Source organism: Aphelocoma coerulescens, chromosome 1, assembly GCF_041296385.1.
Source record: "Aphelocoma coerulescens isolate FSJ_1873_10779 chromosome 1, UR_Acoe_1.0, whole genome shotgun sequence".
NCBI lineage: Eukaryota > Metazoa > Chordata > Aves > Passeriformes > Corvidae > Aphelocoma > Aphelocoma coerulescens.
In genome coordinates, this window is record NC_091013.1 from 80,692,905 (window position 1) to 80,713,178 (window position 20,274).

General features: G+C 37.7%; 1 protein-coding gene across 2 annotated transcripts in view; it reads right to left on the reverse strand.

Moving 5' to 3' along the window:
* Positions 1-20,274, reverse strand: part of ARHGAP42 (Rho GTPase activating protein 42) — a 150,229-nt gene that overhangs the window by 68,240 nt on the left and 61,715 nt on the right. For both annotated transcript variants that reach the window (XM_069014976.1, XM_069014980.1), the window contains exon 4: positions 601-672. In XM_069014976.1, the coding sequence (XP_068871077.1) occupies positions 601-672 (72 nt within the window). The remainder of the gene's footprint in view (positions 1-600; positions 673-20,274) is intronic.

The following is a 20,274-nucleotide window of genomic DNA, read 5'->3' on the forward strand; positions in this document are numbered from 1 at the left end:
ATATCTGATTTCCTGAGCTGATTACTGAACCCTGGTATAGACAACCTGCACTGTCTCTCTCACACAGATATAACACTTAACACCAACGAACCAGATAAAATTATCAACTGGAGCACTTCCACCATGGGAAAATCTTTGGAGAGTATTAAGATGAATACTCTGGCAAAAGAACATGAACCACTGCACTGCATCAGCCATGTAAGGAGGAAAGGGAAAGCAGAGGCAGAGATTATGCTGAAACTGTCTTCTGTCCTTATGCAATGTCCACTTAAGGATTTTTTTTGAATCCTCCCTGTGGTTCTGGGTTAACCCAAGATGCAGCATTATGTAAATGCAGACATCAGAAGATGAACACAATGCCAGATGGTAGGAATGTGCAACAGTAGCAAGAGCTGTGCACTATGCATATTATCAATCTTTAAGCTTCATTTCTAAATCGTCTCCTCCTCTGAAGCAAAGAATTTAGTATAATTTACTAACAAATTAATGAGGATGGCACCAAGTCTGTTTGAATACAAAATGCCTGTTTTCAGTACAGCCTTCAAAACACACTGATAAACTCAAATAAACATGAAATGGAAAACAACCCCAGCCACTTACTTTTGCTGCTCCTATTTGCTCTTTTCGAAACTTCTCCAGTGGTGCTATTAGCACATCATTAGCATTCTGGATCTGCAAAGTTAAACATAAAGCATATCTTTTTAATACAGAGTATTTGCAGAAAGTGGAGTCACTGTAACTTTGCCAATGTGCAAGACTGAAAAATGCATGTCCGCAACATTCTGGTAAGAACATATTGGGTAGAAGGCAAATAATTATGTTTTCTTTACACAAAGCATACAACACACATGTAAACTAGTCTAGTACAGAACATTTTTATGAGTAACTAAAGCAATTGTAATGAAAGATGCAGTAATTTTCTCTCCAATATGTAGAAGGTTTTCTGGTACTTTACTTCCATTTCTTGCATCTTGCCTAAAACCAGAATAGAAAACGGAAACTTTCAGGAACATATTTTGGCAGAACAGAGAAGACACACACAAATACTGACAGCACTGACTAAAAAAGACCGTGTTTTGGAATCTGAAGCTTTGACAGCTGAATCTTTTCACCTATCTCTTTGGCTTCTATACCTAGTTACACTGAACAGAAGAGAGTGAGGCAGAGAACTCTAAAAAGATGTGGGCAACTTAAAAAATACTCTAGATTGGGCTTCTTCACTTTTCTAGTTTTTAAACTAATTTGAGATGTCCTTCAGCTATTTTTATCCCTTTAACCTAAACCAGAGTTCTTAATGAAACACAGTTTTCCCCTCATGGCCTCTGTTTATTTAGAGTAAATCCAGTCCTGGGAACCCCTCCCTGAAACCCATTCCCAGCATCGACCACCCAAAGCAGTCTCTAGTCATTTAGGACTGGAAACACACATGCAGCAGAATACAAATGGTGGCCAAGCCATCATGCCACTCACCAAGGAAAGGTAGCATAATTTCCTCATGTGCCTTTAAGGGACAGGAAGAATAACCAATTAAATTGACTTTACTGATGAAAATCAGACAAACTAAAAACTGTCAACATATCAGAAATAAAGCACAATAAAACACACTACAATATTCTATTATACTGAATATCATACAGTCAAATACTGTGGGTTTTCCACACAAACAGCTTTTTTTCCTCCTCACCAGTACAGTCTTTACCAATACTCATCATTTGGGCTTTGGCAGGTTTAGAGGTCTGGGCAAAGCTAACATGTACCTAAGCCAAATGTGAATGAATACAGTTCTTGTGGTTCTTCCATAACAGTAATTGATATGTTACATTGTCAGTTGAACACAAAAACTTCCCAAAAGGCTGTAATAAAAACCATATAGAATAAACCCATTGAAATACAAACACATTTTCCTTCTTCCCAAACCTAACATTACAATTCGAAAGACCACAGAATCACCACATCTCTTAGCAGGGCAAAGTTTTAGGAGAAGATGAGACTCTCTTTGACACCCTTATGAAGTGAAGTCCAAGACAGCAATGGCAACACTGGAATGTTCAGCGATACCATGATCAAACAGTGCTACATTTAAAAACAAAAATCAGGCACAGAGGATGAGGAAGAGTGTTTTCATTGCATTCCACATCCTCCATCAGTTCCACTGGACCAGACTACAAAACTACATTACTCTCCAAGTGGACGCTTCCCAATAATATATAGGTTTTTAGCCATCATCCAGCAATCCAATTGGGACTCAACACTTCACAAGGCAAAGTGCATGCACTTAGGAAAATGTTACAGTGGGGATCCTGTAACATGCCTATATCAAACCAGGAGTCCCGTGGAAGAGAAATACATATGGACGGATTCTTGGTAGATGTTTCAGAGATGTTTATTTCCCCAGCTGCATGGCCGGGGCTCTGCCGAGGAACTGCTCAATCACGGGACCCGAGGGTCCTTGCCCGTGCAGGGGAACACAAAACAACCAATGGGGAACGAGGCTGACCAGGGGCAGGGAAACCCCGTGTCTCCCCCCAGGGCCCCTCTCCCAGGACCACATGGCAGGGGGAGGAGACCCCGACAGGAAAAGATAATTTCAATCCCAAGGATCACTAAAGCAGATTAACAATAGTGCAAAATTTAAATGAGTTGCCCACAACCAAGCACAATTGCAGTGCATACACCTGGAAGCAGCAGCTGGAAGTTTTGATAGTTTACAGAGCATGTACATGGCTTTTAGCAACACACAGAGAAATCACAAATGATTGCTCAAGTCACTGGTATGGAAATGCCAATGCAATTTTTTATTTTTTCACATCCCAAACTACGTTTGTCTCTGTCTTTTAGATTCATTGTTAAATATGTCACAGCTCAATTAAGGGAGACGTACGTATACTGTTAAGTAGTTACTACTGATACCAGCAATCACTACTAGTCCTGTTGCTAGTCATTGCCAGTCAAACTAACCCCATGTGAAGCTGAATTGCCCCTCCCTTCATTCCATACTACCATGGTCATGCAGCCTCCATGCCACACCAGGAGACCTCACTGCACGTATTGTCCTCTTGGCAGTGTTAAAGTGACTGAAACACAACTCTTCCCATCTCGCTCAAAGCTGCTGCAAAGCAAATGAAGTATCTTGGAAAAAAAAGAATCCTGCTTCAAATACCATGGAAGAGCATACACATAGGAAACGTATGGAACTGAGAGGGTTCATCTGAGAAGTGGCTTTGCTGGGCTGAAGCACAGTGTCATTACCCCCACAGTTATACATGAACTGGAAATGGACAGCGGGCATTGCCAGGCTTGTCTCTAGATGGGGTCTGTGCCTCTGAATAGATCTGCTGAGCCACATCAACAGAACACAATGCAAGTTCTTCCCTGGACTGAAAGGTACTACTGACAAGAGCTCTGGTGTTGACAATTCATCTCCCAGCAAAATTAGGAGCTAGGCAAGAAATAGGCTTTGGTTTTGGGTAAGGGAGAATGTGGCAGGAAAGGACCAAGGAAAATCCCAGCAGATGCATTTCAACAGGCACTATTACAAGATGCAGAATGCTCCACTGTGCAAAGACTTCCATTAATTTCCACCAGGCTGTGCCTAGCTTTTGGAAACTGAATATTATAGAGAGAGTAGAAATTTTGCCTTACATATTAACTTACTAATTTCTTCTCTTTGTCAATAACTATCACTGCAACTATCTTACAGTTTCCTTCTCACGGGTTATAAATGAACACATGCCCCCTCCCCCCACTTTTCTGCATCCCTTTCAAAGCAGCAGTCTAATACTCCCACAACCATTTCTGTGGAAATCTGATTGCTTTAGATAATCTGAAATTTTTACTGTGTGGTCCTAATAGAGTAACTTTTTTCCTGCCAACATGATAATCCCTCTCCTACTCAGTTATTGTGCTAGGTTGAAATCAGGGACACTTGGAACAGGCAAACAATGTCAAAAAGACTGTAATAGTTTTTGTAAACAGCAACTTCAGAAATCTACATTGTGTTTAAAATACGGATCTTATCCTTCCAAGCTTATTCAGATTAGTTACACCTTTAAAGAAGTTACATTTTCTTGATCCAATAGTTACTAAATGTTACACAGTTCCAGTGCTCAGAATAGTTAATATGTGGCAGTTAATCAAATTACGTGATTGTTTCTCTTGTTTGGCAAAAGCAATGGTCTTCCTCCAGAAAAAGAAAAAAAAAAAAAGAATAATGCAATTTTAATTTACTGACAGTTCATCAGTCTTTTTTTAATTAAGATGCTAGACAAGTATTAGCAGACATAATACAACATAATACAAGAATATTACTTTGACAATTGAGAGAGCTATATATAGATACAGTAATAAAGAAAGAGATTGTTCTAAACTAAAAAACTTAAATCAGATTTTTATCTTTGGTATATAGAATTTCACTTATAGTTAACTCTATTTGTTGATAAAAGCACCACTGAAATAAATACCACTAAAACCACCCAGAACTTGTAAAATATATTTGAAAAAGAAACACTGAAAAATTCGAAATACCTTTTTCTAAGGCAGTTTGGAAAACTTTTGAGATTGGTTGCTGTTTGCATAACTGCAACATTTCAATACACTCTGACAGCCTTTGAGACCACATGGTAAAGCCACTTAAGTTGTCTTTTCTGATTCATGATCATCCACTTTTCCAACCTACCCTCCTTCCCTCCAGAAGTTAGCTGTGAAATTGAATTTATGCACCAATACCGAGATTAATCTGTGGTTTTCACACATCACAGAGAAACTCCACGTCTATACTTGGAGACATTTTGGGCTCACAATTCTTTAAACTTTTCTTTTTTTACTAAAACTTTCAGTCAGTAGAATGAAGAACATTAAGAGAATCATTATTATCATACAATGTTAGAAAGGGAAGAATAAATTTATTGCAAACATATCTGAATATTTCCATTTCTAGATTTTCTTCAATTCAAGTCAACATTAATTTTTTGAATGAGTTTTCTAATTTGTTTTCTAGTTTTTCTGAATTTGGAAGAGTGAATGATATATAGCCTGTACATGCAGCATTCTTCTTCTTCTTTTACTTAAAGAGGGAAGATAAAGATTTGCATGGAAAGAGGGTAGGTTTAGATTAAATATTAGAAGGAAATTCTTTACTGCGAGGGTGGTGAGACACCAGCACACGTTGCCCAGAAAAGTTGTGGATGCCCCATCCCTGGAAGTGTTCAAGGACAGGTTGGGTGGGGCTTTGAGCAACCTGGTCTAGTGGAAGGTGTCCCTGCCCATGGCAGGGAATTGGATGATTTTGAGGTCACTTCCAACCCAAAACAATCTATAATTCTACTTTGGTAGAACCAGTGGATATAAATATAAATTTACCTAAAAACATTGATGCAGCTGCTAAATCATTTTTAAATACTAACAATACAGACACAGAAATTTTAAGCCCTGAATCATTTCATAGGCTTTTATCTTCACCTTAGTATCTACAATGCTGAATTACAGTAACAAGAACAGTCAATACCTTTTGAGCGCTGTATTTTCATTTGTAGGGATAAGGACTAGGTAGGTCACAGAAAGAACTGACTTAACAGATTTACCAAATGCCAGAAGAAGACAGCAACAACATTAAATGAGGCACATTTGCAGTGACAGAAATTATATTACACTTCAACTATGAAAAACTTTTGGGTTTATATAGTGTATTTTGGAAATACATTTTTTGTTCTGAAATTTGCTATGAGTACTTTTCATGGCAACACAGAATGATCAAACTTGCACATGGTAAATAAAACTCACTACCCTGAAATACTAAATGACTCACAAATTCCGAACGCTGACAAATACTAACTTGCCTCATGCCAGTAGAAGGCTTCTAGAAAACACATATTAAATTCATTAAAGGGGGCAACAAATCTCATAGCTAATATATGCATAGTTATGCATTTCTAATTTAGAAAAATATTGCTCTACTAGACAAAAAGACATCATTTAATTTTAAATCTTTCCCCCAATTACTAACAATTGCTAACATCTGATCAAAAAAACACTTCAGTCTGAGGCCTGTATTAATAGCTCCTAATCAATACAACTTCAAATACCACAGTTGAGACCAAATACAGACAACCAGGCATTTGTATAACTTATGTTTCAAATTGCATGCTACAAAGAATATAAACATGCCATGATAAAACACTACTCATGTATTTAAGTCCACAGTTTCTGTTTTAAAAGTTAAAAAGTGTAAATATTACACAAAGTTAATATTGTGACTTGACCTTAGCAAGACAAATATTTTTACAGCTTTGTACAGAAAACTCTACACAGACAAATCATATACTTAGAAAACAAAACCAAATAATATACTTGAAGTTTATCTTAATCCCTCTCACCTTTGCCAAAAAAAAAAAAAAAAAAAAAAAAAAGATGAAAAAGATGACATCAAACAATACACCAGCTTGTGTTAATTTCCTAGAAACATCACTACCAGTGCCACTTATTTAAAGTAAAGCTGATGTTAAAGCAGATTCAGAAGACTACGAACGTCTACAGATGAGTAGTAACATAAGCTGGACACTTCCATGTACAATGTGTAATACAACATTCAGCTTCTTACCAAAACCTAAAGCTGTATTAAATGGTGTTAATACATTGCCACAAGGGGATGCTTATAAATCACATGCTAGTCAAGGCTGGGAGTAGTTACAGGTATGAATCAAAGAATAGTTTGGGTTGAAGGGTCCTTAAAGATCATCAGGTTCTACTCCCTGTCATGGGCAGCAATGCTTCCCACTAGACAAGGCTTTTTCAAGTGAACTTCGATTTTCTGTATTATATAGTTTATGTTTAAAAATAAATTACTGTAGTGTCAAACCTGAAGTGTTTCTTAAAATAATAAAAAATGACACAAGAGAATATGCACAAAGGCTGCCTTTAGCACAGAAAGGCCAGTCTCCTTATGGAGCCCTCACAAAACATGAGAGGAAGAACAGAACTCATCTGAAGAACAACTGAAGAATCTTAGATGTTAGGTCTCCCCAAGGAGCTTTTTCCTTTTTACTGATTACAAAGCAAGCAGATAAAAAAGCAGCCAACCTTCAAAAAGGTTAGTCTTCACAAAGAATCTGACTAAGATCTACCATCTGCTTTTTAAACATAACATTTATATTCCAAAAGTACACATTGATATGCAGTGTAAATATATATAGAAAAAAATATTATATGTAAATATAATATTTTAAAATTAACATTGCAAACATAATTTCAGATTACTGATATTGTGAGTTAGAAGGGAGCCACAAGGATCATCAAATCTAAATCTTAAGAAAATGGCCTATCCAGGGACTGAACCCACAATCTTGGTGGTATCAGCACCAAGCTCTGCCCAACTGAGCTGATCTTCAGTGTCTTGTGCATCTTGACTTTGCAATTACTTGGTAGAGGTCTTGGTAGTTGAAGGCTTCCTGATACACTTTCCCATCAGAATATCTTTTTATGGCCGAGTGGACAAACTAGATTTGAAAGCTTCATCTTTCCAAGCATTTGCCATAAGATTCTTTTTTTTTGTCAGAAGTATTTTTCCACTATTCCAGAAGTAGTGAGTTACAGAGAGATTAAGTAAGATAGGGGTTTCATCTGAAGAACCCATATTTCAGAGACAAATGTCTCACAGAAATAAGGGTCAATCTTTTTATCTCTGTGTTCTTTAATGAGAACATAGTACCTTAATGCTTGAATATTAACTCCAAGCCTCCTCCCATCAATGCTTCTTTCTATTTCCAGGCTATGGAAAACTGAAGAAGTACAGATGCTGTATTCACTTCTGGATGAATCAGGAGAAGATCCTGAACTTCCCCTTCATCTGGGAAATCACAGCCTTTCAGGTTCACCTGAAAAGAAACTGGTTCCAGTTTCTCATTTTTTCCAGTCACACATTTTTTTGAGTGACAAAATCATAGAATAGTTTGGGTTGAAAGGGACCTCAAAGATCATCTAGTTTCAACCCATCTGCCATGAGCAGGGACACCTTCCGCTGGACCAGGTTGCTCAAAGCCCCATCCAACCTGGCCTTGAACACTTCCAGGGATGGGGCACCCACAGCTTCTCTGGGCAAGTTGTTCCAGTGCCTCACCACCTTCACAGTAAAGAATTTCCTTCTAATAGCTAATCTAAATCTACCATTTTTCAGTTTAAATCCATTCTCCCTTGTCCTGTCACTACCAGAAGGCTGCTAGAAGATCCCCTCAAAGCCTTCTCTTTTCCAGGCCGAACAACCCTCGGACAGAGGAAAGATCTACAAGAAACCACACAACCTCATTTGTGGTTATTTATATTTAATATATTTATATTTATATTTAATTTATTTATATTTATATTTAATCTTGTGAAGTAGATTGCCAGTAAGACCTTAAGATCTGAGATAGTTTAGGATACTTTTTGATGGAATTCTGACAATCCCATATCCTGATGAAACCCAAATCTTCCAGTGGAGCTCAAAACTTTCTGGCACAGACAAATTACAGCAGGTAGTACCAGAGAGAGTGATCCTATCATTGTCAGAGCTCTCCACAACCATTGTCAGTTTTGCTTTAAATACATGCAGGACTCCAGGACTCCCCTTTGCTGGAGACACTGCTTCACCTCTCCTGTGCTTTGTTCTATCCCTCTGCCCATGAAGCTTTCCTCTTTCAGGACACTGTGAATTCCATGGGAGCAAGAGACCTCCAGTTCTAAAGTTTATTTCCCTGATATATTCAAATCCCACAACAATTAGCCAAGCATTTAATCTGACCCACTGTCCTTCCTGTGACTTCATGCTTAACTGTGCTGACACTCCAGGAATTTAAAATGAAAAAGACAAAAACGAAAATTCCAAGAGGTGTAAGCTGTTCAACTAGAAACTGAAGGAGAAGAGAGAAAAATATTTAAAAGCTACTTTTAAAATCAGAAGTTCGGTTCTGTTAAACCCTTCCATTCAAGTAAGCTATTGCAGAAATTTGTATTACTGTACAAACTTTAAGACAGCACATCTTTCACACAAATAGACCCACATATTTTCATAGTTATTTCACTCTCCTCTTCCAGAGTGAATAAGACCCTTCACAAATTTGACAGCCTACCAACACTAATTTGAACTCTGCTTTTTTCTCCACCAGTCTCCTGTGCAGGTAAGATACAGGACAAGTTCTGTAGAGAGTATCACACCAACTGTAACTGAGACTAGTTCTAACAAACATTATGTTCTTGAGCTGAGAAGGGAAAGAAACATTTCATCATTCTTGAAAGCATGTTTAACATCAGGACTGTACTTGTACCATTAGCACACAAAAGGGTACAAAGAAAAACAAAGAGCTTCACTGATGGAAGCCAATTCAACAGTTACTCCCAGAACTGCACTTGAAGGGGAAAAAGAAATAAAAATAAAGAAAACAAACAAATGAAATCAAAGAACAAACAGTTCCACTCAAGCTGACTGCTAAGCATATCAGAGTAACAAGCAAACCTTGCAGAGAGTACTGTGACTATCTTTGTGGTCATTAACCAGATGCGACCTTGTCTCCTAAGTTGGGGGGGAATATCAAATACCAGGAGGTCCTCTCAGGCTCTCTTCCTCTGTCCTGTGGTGGCCGGTCGGCCTGTGGCACAAGGGACAGAGAGAATTCTCAGTAAGACAGTCCCTTGTACCAGATAGTTCTGTCTCGGTCATAGTGAGGAAAAGAAGCCTCTTCCAGAATGTTCTTCAGTTATGGTAATCTACACCTGTTCTGCTTCCCCAGTTGGCTCCTGGTGCCAGCCACACCCCTGTACTTAAGCCTGAGTTCTCCTGTGTTCTGGGTCTTTGCCTCTGGAACTCTTCACAGTGTAGTAGCAATAAACTGCTTCCGTGGCAATGCAAGCAAGGACCCTTCCCGCCTCTTTGCTGCTGACTTGTACAACTGAAGCTATCCGTGTGTTTGTGCGTGCAGGCGCGTGTGAGCGTGTGTGGCTGATCCTGCTGAGTGGCTTCGCTTTGGAGATGCTCTTTAGAGATCGCTACACCTCATGCTCTGGCACAGAACCCACAGAGCTGAAGAGGGGATAGTAATACTGTCCCGTTTGGTAGTTTCCTTTGCTCATCCCAAGTATCAGCCAAGGAAGAAAACAGTTACAATTTGCAAGCAATGTATTTTGGGAGCTCACTGGCAGGAATGAGTGAGTACACATAATTTTAGAAATACTCCATCACACTATCTTCTTTTTTTTTTTCCTATTTTTCAACTTCCCACTATCGTACTAAACACAGTATGTAATTAAAAATAATTAAGTTTAAAATATTTTCATGACATCAGCACATGAATTAAGTGTTTATATAAGCCACATTTCAATAATTTTACACCCCAGCAGTCTCAAAGTTGAGGTGTACGCTTTCTGAACTGTTTCCACATGCTCCTATGCAGGGTTATGATGACCTCTGCTATCTTAGATGAGAGTACAACATAGCAAGTACCTACCAAATGCAGCCCAATTACCCTCAAGCATCTTGCCCTTTTTGCGATAGCTCAATCTTTGCAGCAAATGACAATATTTATGGTAGTTTAGCACTCAGAGATGCCAAGGTCCAGTACAACCTTTCATGAAAACAACAACTTGATTCTCTTGGAAGGAGGCACCAATATTCTTCGTGTCTGCAATGACTGAAGAGCAGAAGTTCCTTTCCTCCTCCCAGAAGCCAAGCCTTATGAATGACCCTGAAAGCCTAGACCTTTGAGACCATGCTGTACTAAGACTGGTTAACTTGCTTTAGGGCCAAGGAACAACAGAGAAGTATTAACTCTAAGTATTGGATTGGCATTAATACAATAGAGAAAGAAAAAAAAACATTTTTGAGTTTAAGTAACATCTACCTCACAAAATCTGGGAACTTCGGAAGTCCCCTAATGAATCTGTTCATGCACCGCCAACAGCAAGATCTGACAGAGCAGAGGGCATTATCACCTCAGTAACAATACCAATACAAAGATTCTCAAGGACTTACCAAGAAATTAACTCAGTCACTCAACATTAGATATCCACGGTCTCTGAACTTGATACAGCCACATAAGCTTCCCTTCCCAAACAATGGGGAGAAATAAGCGCAGGATGCCTGTGATCTATTCAGACAAGATGCATCACATCGTGAAACTGCCACGTTGTCTGCAATCAAACTCAAGTTTGCTAATCTGCTCACGTGAAGGTAATTCTGTGTAGATGTATAAAGGCTTAATACAATAGTATTTACATGTTCCCAAAAGAAAGCAAATGAACGCCTGGACCACTGGGCTTGAAGTCTGCTTTCCCTCAGGGGTATTGCAAGCCCATTTAGAATTTTCTGTGATAAGCCAAAGAAATCTAGGACTGGGCAACAGCTGCTTTTCACTCAGCAGAAAGCAGCTAGATTCAACAGAGACTGCAAAAACATTATAGACATTACAGGATTCAGTAAAGGTTACTGTCACATTAACATCATAGTCTGAAGTTACACTTACAAAGGTATATAGCACTTCTAATGTAACCAAACAGAGGAACTACAAATGCAGTCATACTCCCAAATTGATGAAGAATAAATTAAAAAAGCACTGCAACGAATGAAATAGTGTCACAAATCTCCTGCTTCTCAATTTAAAGAAAAAATAGTCAAATTTTAACTCTATGGTGATGCTAAATAGGGATCACATAAGTTATATTTTATTAGGTTATACAAAATATGGCTTAGTCCAATCCCAACATGAAATAATATTTTTATACTACTTGATTCCTTTTATTGCATTAATTTCTAGCATAGTTATTAAATTTATCACCAACCGATTACATGTGCAGGGCTGAAACAAGTATGTAATCAAAACTTCTGATCTGATCTAGGCTATTTTTACAGTCAGAATCCAAACTGGTCATTGCATATCACTCCTCTTTGAGAAGGGACTTCATTCAGCCGCAGAAATCACCGTTCTGCCCTCCATCCCCTGGCAGCATGGTGCCTCCACTACCCACACTTTCTGTCATTCATGGGTATTAGGACACCAGGTTCACCAGCTGACTCCAGAACACGGCAGCTCATTGGTGTCTGACAGAGACAGGGCTCACATAGGGAGCTTACTGAAGCAGAGCATGGAAATCAACAGAAAAAAATAGATCACAAGAAACCAGAAGTTCCTACCATCCACCTCTAGTCACTCGGTGCTGCTCCAGAACCATCTTATGCTACCCACTGGAAATATTTTATAGCAGCACACCAGAAATTCCCAAAGGAACATATATTTAACAGAACTATACAAGATACAGCACGTCTTACAAATGACTTCAAGCATTCTACAATTTTTTTTCTTAATGGTTTGTTCATCTCCTCGTGAACTGCAACCATGAGAAACAATTCTCAGTGACTGCAAGACTGGCCTCTGTCGATATTGCTCAGTGAGTGACAAAACATATAAGAAAGGGTAAAAAAAGAACTTAGATGAGAATACTTGCACCATGAATTTACAACAACAAGTTTCAAATGCATCTCAATAATTCTTGTTTTGCATAATAAGGTAGGTTATTTATGACTGAACTTATCATTGTAGGCAAAAGAAAGTAAAGGTTGCAACAAGATTTCCATATATTAAAAGTTTTTAAAGATGCAAAAATGGTGCTTGGCATGTTTAGATAAAGTATATTATCAACACATTCATTTAATACCTCTTTTTAATGCTATTTCCTTTTAATTATCTTGTTCACTCAATGTATTCATTGCCTGTGATTTCTCTGGAGGGAAAAGCTAAATATTCATTCCATCTGTTTTAAATTCCACATTTGAGAATATGCAGTAAGCTTAATACATCTTTGTTGCCTTATGAAGAGAAAATATAATTATATTTAAACTCCCAGAACTGTTGTTATTTTACAGCAGTTAAGTTTTAATGTTTATATGCTAATCTGTTTAGGTCATAAACACAAGATTCTTGGGCATTGTTGGACCACTAATACTTCAAGCTTGACCAAGAAGAAGCCACTCAATTCCTACCACTTGTAAGTGGAGCAGATATTGCATTTATAATCACCCTCCACTAAATGGTTCGGTCTGGCAAACCAAATTTACTTTCTATTTTAAAAGCTGATGCTCGAATTGTCCTGCTAAGTTAAGAAAGTGCAGCAGATCCACATTATCAATCACTCCTAGTAGCAGTAAAGTCTGAGGCTACAGACCTGCTGCATGCTCAGTAAAAAAACTGCTTCTGATAACATGTACTGGCAATGAGACATCTAATACATTTTATGGACAGCCTTAAAAATTATTTACACTGTATAATACAATGTCATCTGCCTACAGAAAGCAGATTTGTTTGAGGAGGAATATTAGATGCCTTTCAAGTGCTCGGAACTGCTGAAGTGAAATTGCTACAAATACATTTATGTTAATTCTGGTTTATATCTTCAAGATGCACAAAACAAAGGCTTAAAAAAAAAATGGATTACTGAAAACAGTCACGTTTCACATTTATGCTCTACGTAAAAAGTCAGATATTCTCTTATTTTCTCATAATTCTCTATTTTACAGCAAATCTCAAAAGATTGCTACATATAATTTTTTTTAGGTAAGTGAATGAAGAGACAAGTTATAAGACCAAACTGTATCTTTTCCTGCTACCGTCATATTTAACAGACTTTTATAAACTTAGATTACAGTAGGAAAACCATGTGATGGTAACCTTCAAAAATGTCTAAACTTTTACCAGACATTTAAAATATATTCATTTTTTTAATAAAATAATCGCAACAAAATTTTACATTTATAGCATCTTTTAAAATAAGAGATTACATAAAAAATTGCAATACTTTTACATGTTATGAACTACAAATAATACCAATGTAAATGCAAAAAGCCTTCAGGAAAAGCAACATGAAGTACTTTACAAGACAAACATGGAAATGGTAAAATAAAAAACAGCAGCTGATAAGAATTCTGAGAAATAAAAAGGAGAGTGTGCTAGTAATCCATAATAGTCTCAAGAAATTGAATGGCAGAGGTCAGTATCAAGACAAAAAAAATGCAGCTGAATTATTAAAGGCCATGGCTCGTTTTATGACCATTAATAAACACACACTAGTTGCATGTGTTAAATTGAAGGAAATCAGGTCTTAGACTTGAAAGCATTCAGAGCAAGCATGTAACTTGTATGTCATCTCCCACTCACAGCATACAAAATGGCAAAGGAGTCCTATGTTTGTTGAAACATTGGATAGTCCCCAGAAGAAACATCTGTGTACAAGAGGGGCACAAAAAATTTCATGAAAGTTGTTCTTTATAACATAGTTGAAGTGGTAAGGGTAAAAATTCAAACATTAATATCATACCAAAATTATTAATTTTGAATTTTAACTTCTCCCCTTCCCTTTGGTAGCCTGAATAAAACAATGAAAGTAATTCCACAGCTCTTCTCATGTGTCAAGTCTCTATTCCAAGTGTCAAACTCTATATCAAGTATTACAAGTACTGAATAAAGATGTAAATACTGGCATGTTGTAAATTAGGCTTCATGAGGAAATTAAGATGCAAAGAACAGTACTAAGGGAATTGTCCAGACATGGGTTTAACAATGCTGCTCCTGCCCTCCCACAGTAACTTTTAACAAAATTGACTTCATTCCTCTCACAATGTGCCTTGCCAAGAAATGGATTTGAATAAAGGGCCCTCATTAGCAATAAAAATTTGGAGGGAAGCGCTGCTTGAAATTTGGTTTGCTGAAGTGCCTGCAAGGAAAAGTACTTTGTTGAATTACCAACAGTGTCTGCACAAGCCAGTCCCAGCCTTGTCCTACTGTGTCAGCTGCTGCTCCCGGGCTCTTTAACAGCAACACAGGAATAAACTTGTAGCATCCATGCACATATCATCCTGATAGTGAAGCTTAGGATGTCGTCCTCCTCTACCAACTGTAGAGTTCACAGTCACTATTTAGACCTTCTCAACTCCTAGCAACGCTCTGCAATGTGCTTTGGGAGATGGTATGTGAAGGATGATAGAACTATGCAAAGAGTATTAATGCTCAAATCCTTTTTACCTGCTCCCTCTTAGCTTCTGAGCAAAATTTAAGGTGTTGGCGATTCTTAAATGTAGTGGTTATGTGCAGGAAAGTATCAGAATTATTCAGGGTTGCTCAGAAAACTCCACTGGTATTGAGAGGACTACTACCTTAGTGGTAGCACAAAATATTTATGTTTTACTGTTGACAGCACCACTGAACCAACATGAAAACAAAGAATATCATATCTACCCCAGGCAACTTGTGGATCAACAGAATTGTAAACTAAATTCCTGTAACACTACCTTTATTAAGCAATCTTTAATTCATGTTTTCAGGTCAGAGCTGCATATCTTAAATAGGATGCCTAGCTCAGTTTTAAGAAATTTTCATTATAGCACAGTTCTAAACACTGAGTTTTGAACAAAAATGACAAGCTACAAACCTAGCTCCACGAATTGGTAATCTTTAACAGCTGGAGGGTTCATACAGCATGGGCTACCCTTCTTGTAAATAACATAGCTCCTGCTGTGTGCTGAAGGCAAAAGGCAGAACTCAAGATTCCTAGCATTCAAAAATAATAACAAAACTGGGACACCTGAATTCACCATGAAAATACCAAATGTGCCTGAGCAGTGCCTATTGAAGAACTTCCCATCACTGCTTCAGCTCAGCTACGAAGAGTCAATGTCAAAAACTTGAAGGGCAAGATGTTTGAATCTGATCAATTGGGAGGAGGGACTCCAATACTGTTACATTCAATACACAGAAGAAAGAGATCACTTGAAACCAGAAAAAACTTGGCCAACCCAAAGGTAAAATACATTTACAATCAGACTCTAAGATGTTTCGATCCACCAGAAAACTCTCACATTAATATATTTTGAAAAATTCCTGTTCTAGGTGCTGAAAAGCTAAGTCCTAAGTTCCAAGAAAAAGTCATAAGAAGCACTGAAGTGCCTCATTTTCAGTGTGTTCAGAAAATTAGAAGCCAAAAGGCATGAACTGGTTCTTCTTCACTCACTTTGCTGATGTGTGGGTTTAAGTAGACTAACTTACTCTAATGCAGTGTTAGTCATTACCAAACACATTTTCCCAAGCAGGCACTGAGCACACTGACACCCAACAACTTCCCAAAAGAGCTGGAACAGTGGGTAGACACTGCAGAGAACCTGGTTGCTTATGAGTACCCACACACTACATACACTGATCATTGTAAGGTAAAATTCAAATGCAGAAAGCACTGTACATCAAAGTGTGTGCTCCAGTATTTTTAATTTATGTGAAAAAATACTCACACCTTGCCCTACAGGAGTTTTTAATGGATTAAGAGAAAACAGTGGCCAGTAAGTTAAAAAAGAAAGGGGGAAGACCCAATTGACTTTTATACCTTGTAATTTATTGTAAAAGCCCACTAGAAGATAATATACTGGGACGAATTTGCTGCACCTCAGCTCCACTTTTCTATCTTCTCCTGTGCTTTCATTTCTTTTCAGTATATGCTAGTGCTTTCTTTTCCCTCAAAATCCTTTCACATAACAAGGACCATGCATGCCACCTACTCTTTCATTGCACAAGGACACACTTCAAAGACCTGATTTCTCTGTGCCCCATATTCCTGTTTTTCCTTCAGCGGGCAAGAGCTCAGTGGGGTTTCTGTCGCTACTGTCACTAACAATCTTAGCTGGAAACTGTTATGTCCCCCTTCTGCCTCCTCTCTCTCGTAGCCTCTCCTGTCTCTTAGACTTGTTGCCTAGTTGCATCAGCAAAATTATTTTCTACATAGAGGGGAATATTTTATAAAGTGTTAAAGACTGCATTTAACTTTTTCTGATCTGTGCACAATTACAAAGATGACTGAAAGCTAGAGGTTTCCTCCTATTGGAGAAAAAAACCTACCTGGTGATAAATGAAAGAAAATAAAACCCAAAACAACCAACCAACCAAAAACAAACAAGAAAACAAACAAAGCACAAAACCAAACCAAAACAACAGCTTGGGTTTTTTACCCCTTTTTTCTTTAGCAACCCCCTGAAAATATTTAGAGGACAAAATCAGCAATGGATATCGTCATGGTAGGTAGCCAATCATCCAGTAAGAGATACCATTTCTTTTTACAGCCTACTCCATGTACTGTAACTCAGTGAAAACTGTAAAAGATAAAACAACCACAAACACAACCACAATGAAGGAAAAACAGTTCAATACTGTCCTTACAAGTCTGGGCATTTATCTTTTTATCACTACCATTAATACAAACAGTGCATGTCTCTTGACTGGGCTGAGAGTTCAAACCATACTGAAAGCAAAGGAGAGCTTGAGAATGTAGTTTCAGATAGGCAACAGAAGAAAATTTTTCTGGTTTTACCCCCCTTTATGGCTTTCCAAACAAACAAAAAAATTTCTCAGCTTGAATGTTTATATTACGTATTATCAAGTGGGAAATGGCTACATAAACACAGGAAACAGCATAATTGGACCACAGAACTAATTAAGAAAGAAACTGATCCAGAATTCAAGTATACCACACTTCACAACATTTTTAATAGTACATTATTCTATTGAGTACGCTGGTAAACGTAGATATTTTAGGATATTACAAGTATCCTTCACTTGTTAAACATTTATCACATGAAACATATTTTTTCCCATGACGAACAAGTAAAGAAAACAAAAGCATATCTTCTACTAGGGGGAAATCTTCAATTTAAGAAGTGCAGAAGTGAAGGAATCTCTGCTTTTGTGGAGAGCTGCGTGGCTTTTTTTTTTTTTTTGTAATACATTAAGAGTTACAGAAATTATCTGATTAAGATAAATCCTAGCAAATAAGCAAAAAGCTTTACTCTACAAAGAGCTTATTTTAAACCTTCCAAGACATTTTCAATCTGGCTGTTAGACCTACTTAACAGTTACCCCAAATCAGTTCCATATGTTTATTACTTTCTCTCTTTGCTTTTCCAAATCCTGATCTGTAAATTTTGCAGCCAGGCCTGTTCTCCTCACTGTGAAGATGTCAACAAAACCTCTCCAGAGTGGAGTGAACGTACCCTGAACAGGCCTCCTTGTGAGGTCCATTAGGATATGAAGGGAAAGTTGGAAATCAATAAAAGAATAAATAAACATTTAACTAATCAAAGTAAGAACTTTCTAACTTACCATGGAAAGTAAAACCAATGTTATTTAATTAGCACACATTATTCCCTAAGGGATGTTGAGCTGCCAGACTCATCACAACATTTATTTTGAAAAGCTTCATTTGTCAGAATTCCTGAAACTGGCTTGAAGTATGTTTTCCTTAAAAAGACCAGAAAGTCAGAGTGCAGGTTCCTTCTTCCTAAACTGAAGCTGGACACATTAAGGCAGACAGACAAGCTGTTCTTTAATGACCAGCTTCTTAAGAGATCAAGAGTTTGATTGCCTGGATGTCATAAGCAACAACTTCTGAGTCCAAAGTAAGAACAAACACTTCAAAATTTAAAGTTTGAAACAAACAAATAAACAAAATGATAATTTAGCAGTGAGGGATAAAAATAAGCAAATGGCTAACCCAACAAGGAAGCCAAGATGTTGGCAGAAATGTTTACTACAGCAAGGATTTTCTTTTAAATTTTTCAAATTGCCAGTAAAGGTTATACTTGACATAGGGGCTCCTTTGTCTGATTTTCTTTAAACAAACAAGCAGTAAAAATGGCCAGCTACAGTACTCTCCCATAGAAATATAGGCTCCTAAATACTGAATTCAATTTTAGAGCCTCACACAAAATGCTCTTGGGAAAAATGTCATGGATAAGGACGCTGCTCTCAAATTCAACTGGAAAAGCAGATATGTTAGACGTTGTCCAACTTCTGCCTGTTTCCCATTTTCCCCATAATCCCTACCTCAAAAAAGAGTGTGGAAGTCTTCTTGAGAAATAAGCATACTCTTTGCCCATTACCATGATGGGCACCCTTGGAAGAACTTACTGAACAATACTTAATGACAATCTGATTAACCATGCTCCAGGCTAAGAGGGATGCATGGTCACTGAGCAATACAAAATACTTTGTTTCTACATTACATTTTCCAACACTTGGCTTAATCTCAGTTTGTGCCTTAGACATTTTCTTTGGCAAAGTATTTCACAATGCAGCTCATCATGAGGAAGTTTTCCTGATATTCAGCCTAAATTTTCTCCCAAATTCTTCCTGTCAGATGATTGTCTCTTCTTAGCTAGATGATGTAAGCAGCATTCACACTTCCCAGACAAAGAAATGAAGTTCCAAATCAAAGAGTGAGAGCTTGAAAAGGTGAACAGTTCAAACTGAAAGGGATCTTAACTACTGATCTACCTACTTACTCTTTCAGCAGTCCATGCAATCAGTTCTGTGTGAAGAAAAAATGCCTTATCTGTGGCTAAGTGGTGGCTATGGGACAAAGCTACTGTGTAAGGAGTCACATAATACCTGTCTGCTGCTCTTAGCGAAGCTGAGAATTCAAACAGGCCAAGTTGTGCTAGTATACAGCTGGCCCTGCACTATTTGTGACCATCGTGCTGCCTGCCAGTATGAAAATTAATTTGCACCTTCACAGACACTGTAGGTCTCCACAGGTCAATGTCAGTAACTGCACAAGTAGGGTTAATAGGTCTACTATCTGTTACTATTAGGAATCACTTTGCATTATATTGCACAGCTGCTGTGAAATAAAACACTGGGAAAGGCAGTCTGATAGTTCAATGCTTTGCTTCTGTGACATGTCTTGTTCTCGATAGTTTGGATACTACCATGGTTCTTCTATCTACTGTTTGTTCTCTTCAGTACCAACAAAACCAAATCCCAAAAATCATTGTTAAAAAAAAAAAACAAGAAAAAGTTGATGCTGAGGAAATTAGCTATTCAAAGAGATTAATGTAATTAGAAGTTGTATTTTGCTTTAACAACTACTTCATGAATGGACATATCCAGGCATAAAGCCAAAATCAGCTTAGCTGTTTGTAATGGTACTATGCCCAGGAACTGTTAATGTTGAAACTGGAAGTATGTATCCTTTCAGGAAACAAAAGCACGTGTATGAACATTTAAGATATTTTCTGAAGAAATGTAGGTTAGCCACAGATGCAAACTACTCAGATTTAAGGGAACTTTTATAGGTATAGGATCTACAGAAAACCTTTCCATTTCTCCACGCGATTGGCATATGAAGTTTTACTGGAAGCTGACACACTGAAGAATGTTCAGATATTATTTAAGGCTCAAATGGTGAATAATTATAAAATAGAAGGTTCTGACAGTTCTCAGTGGT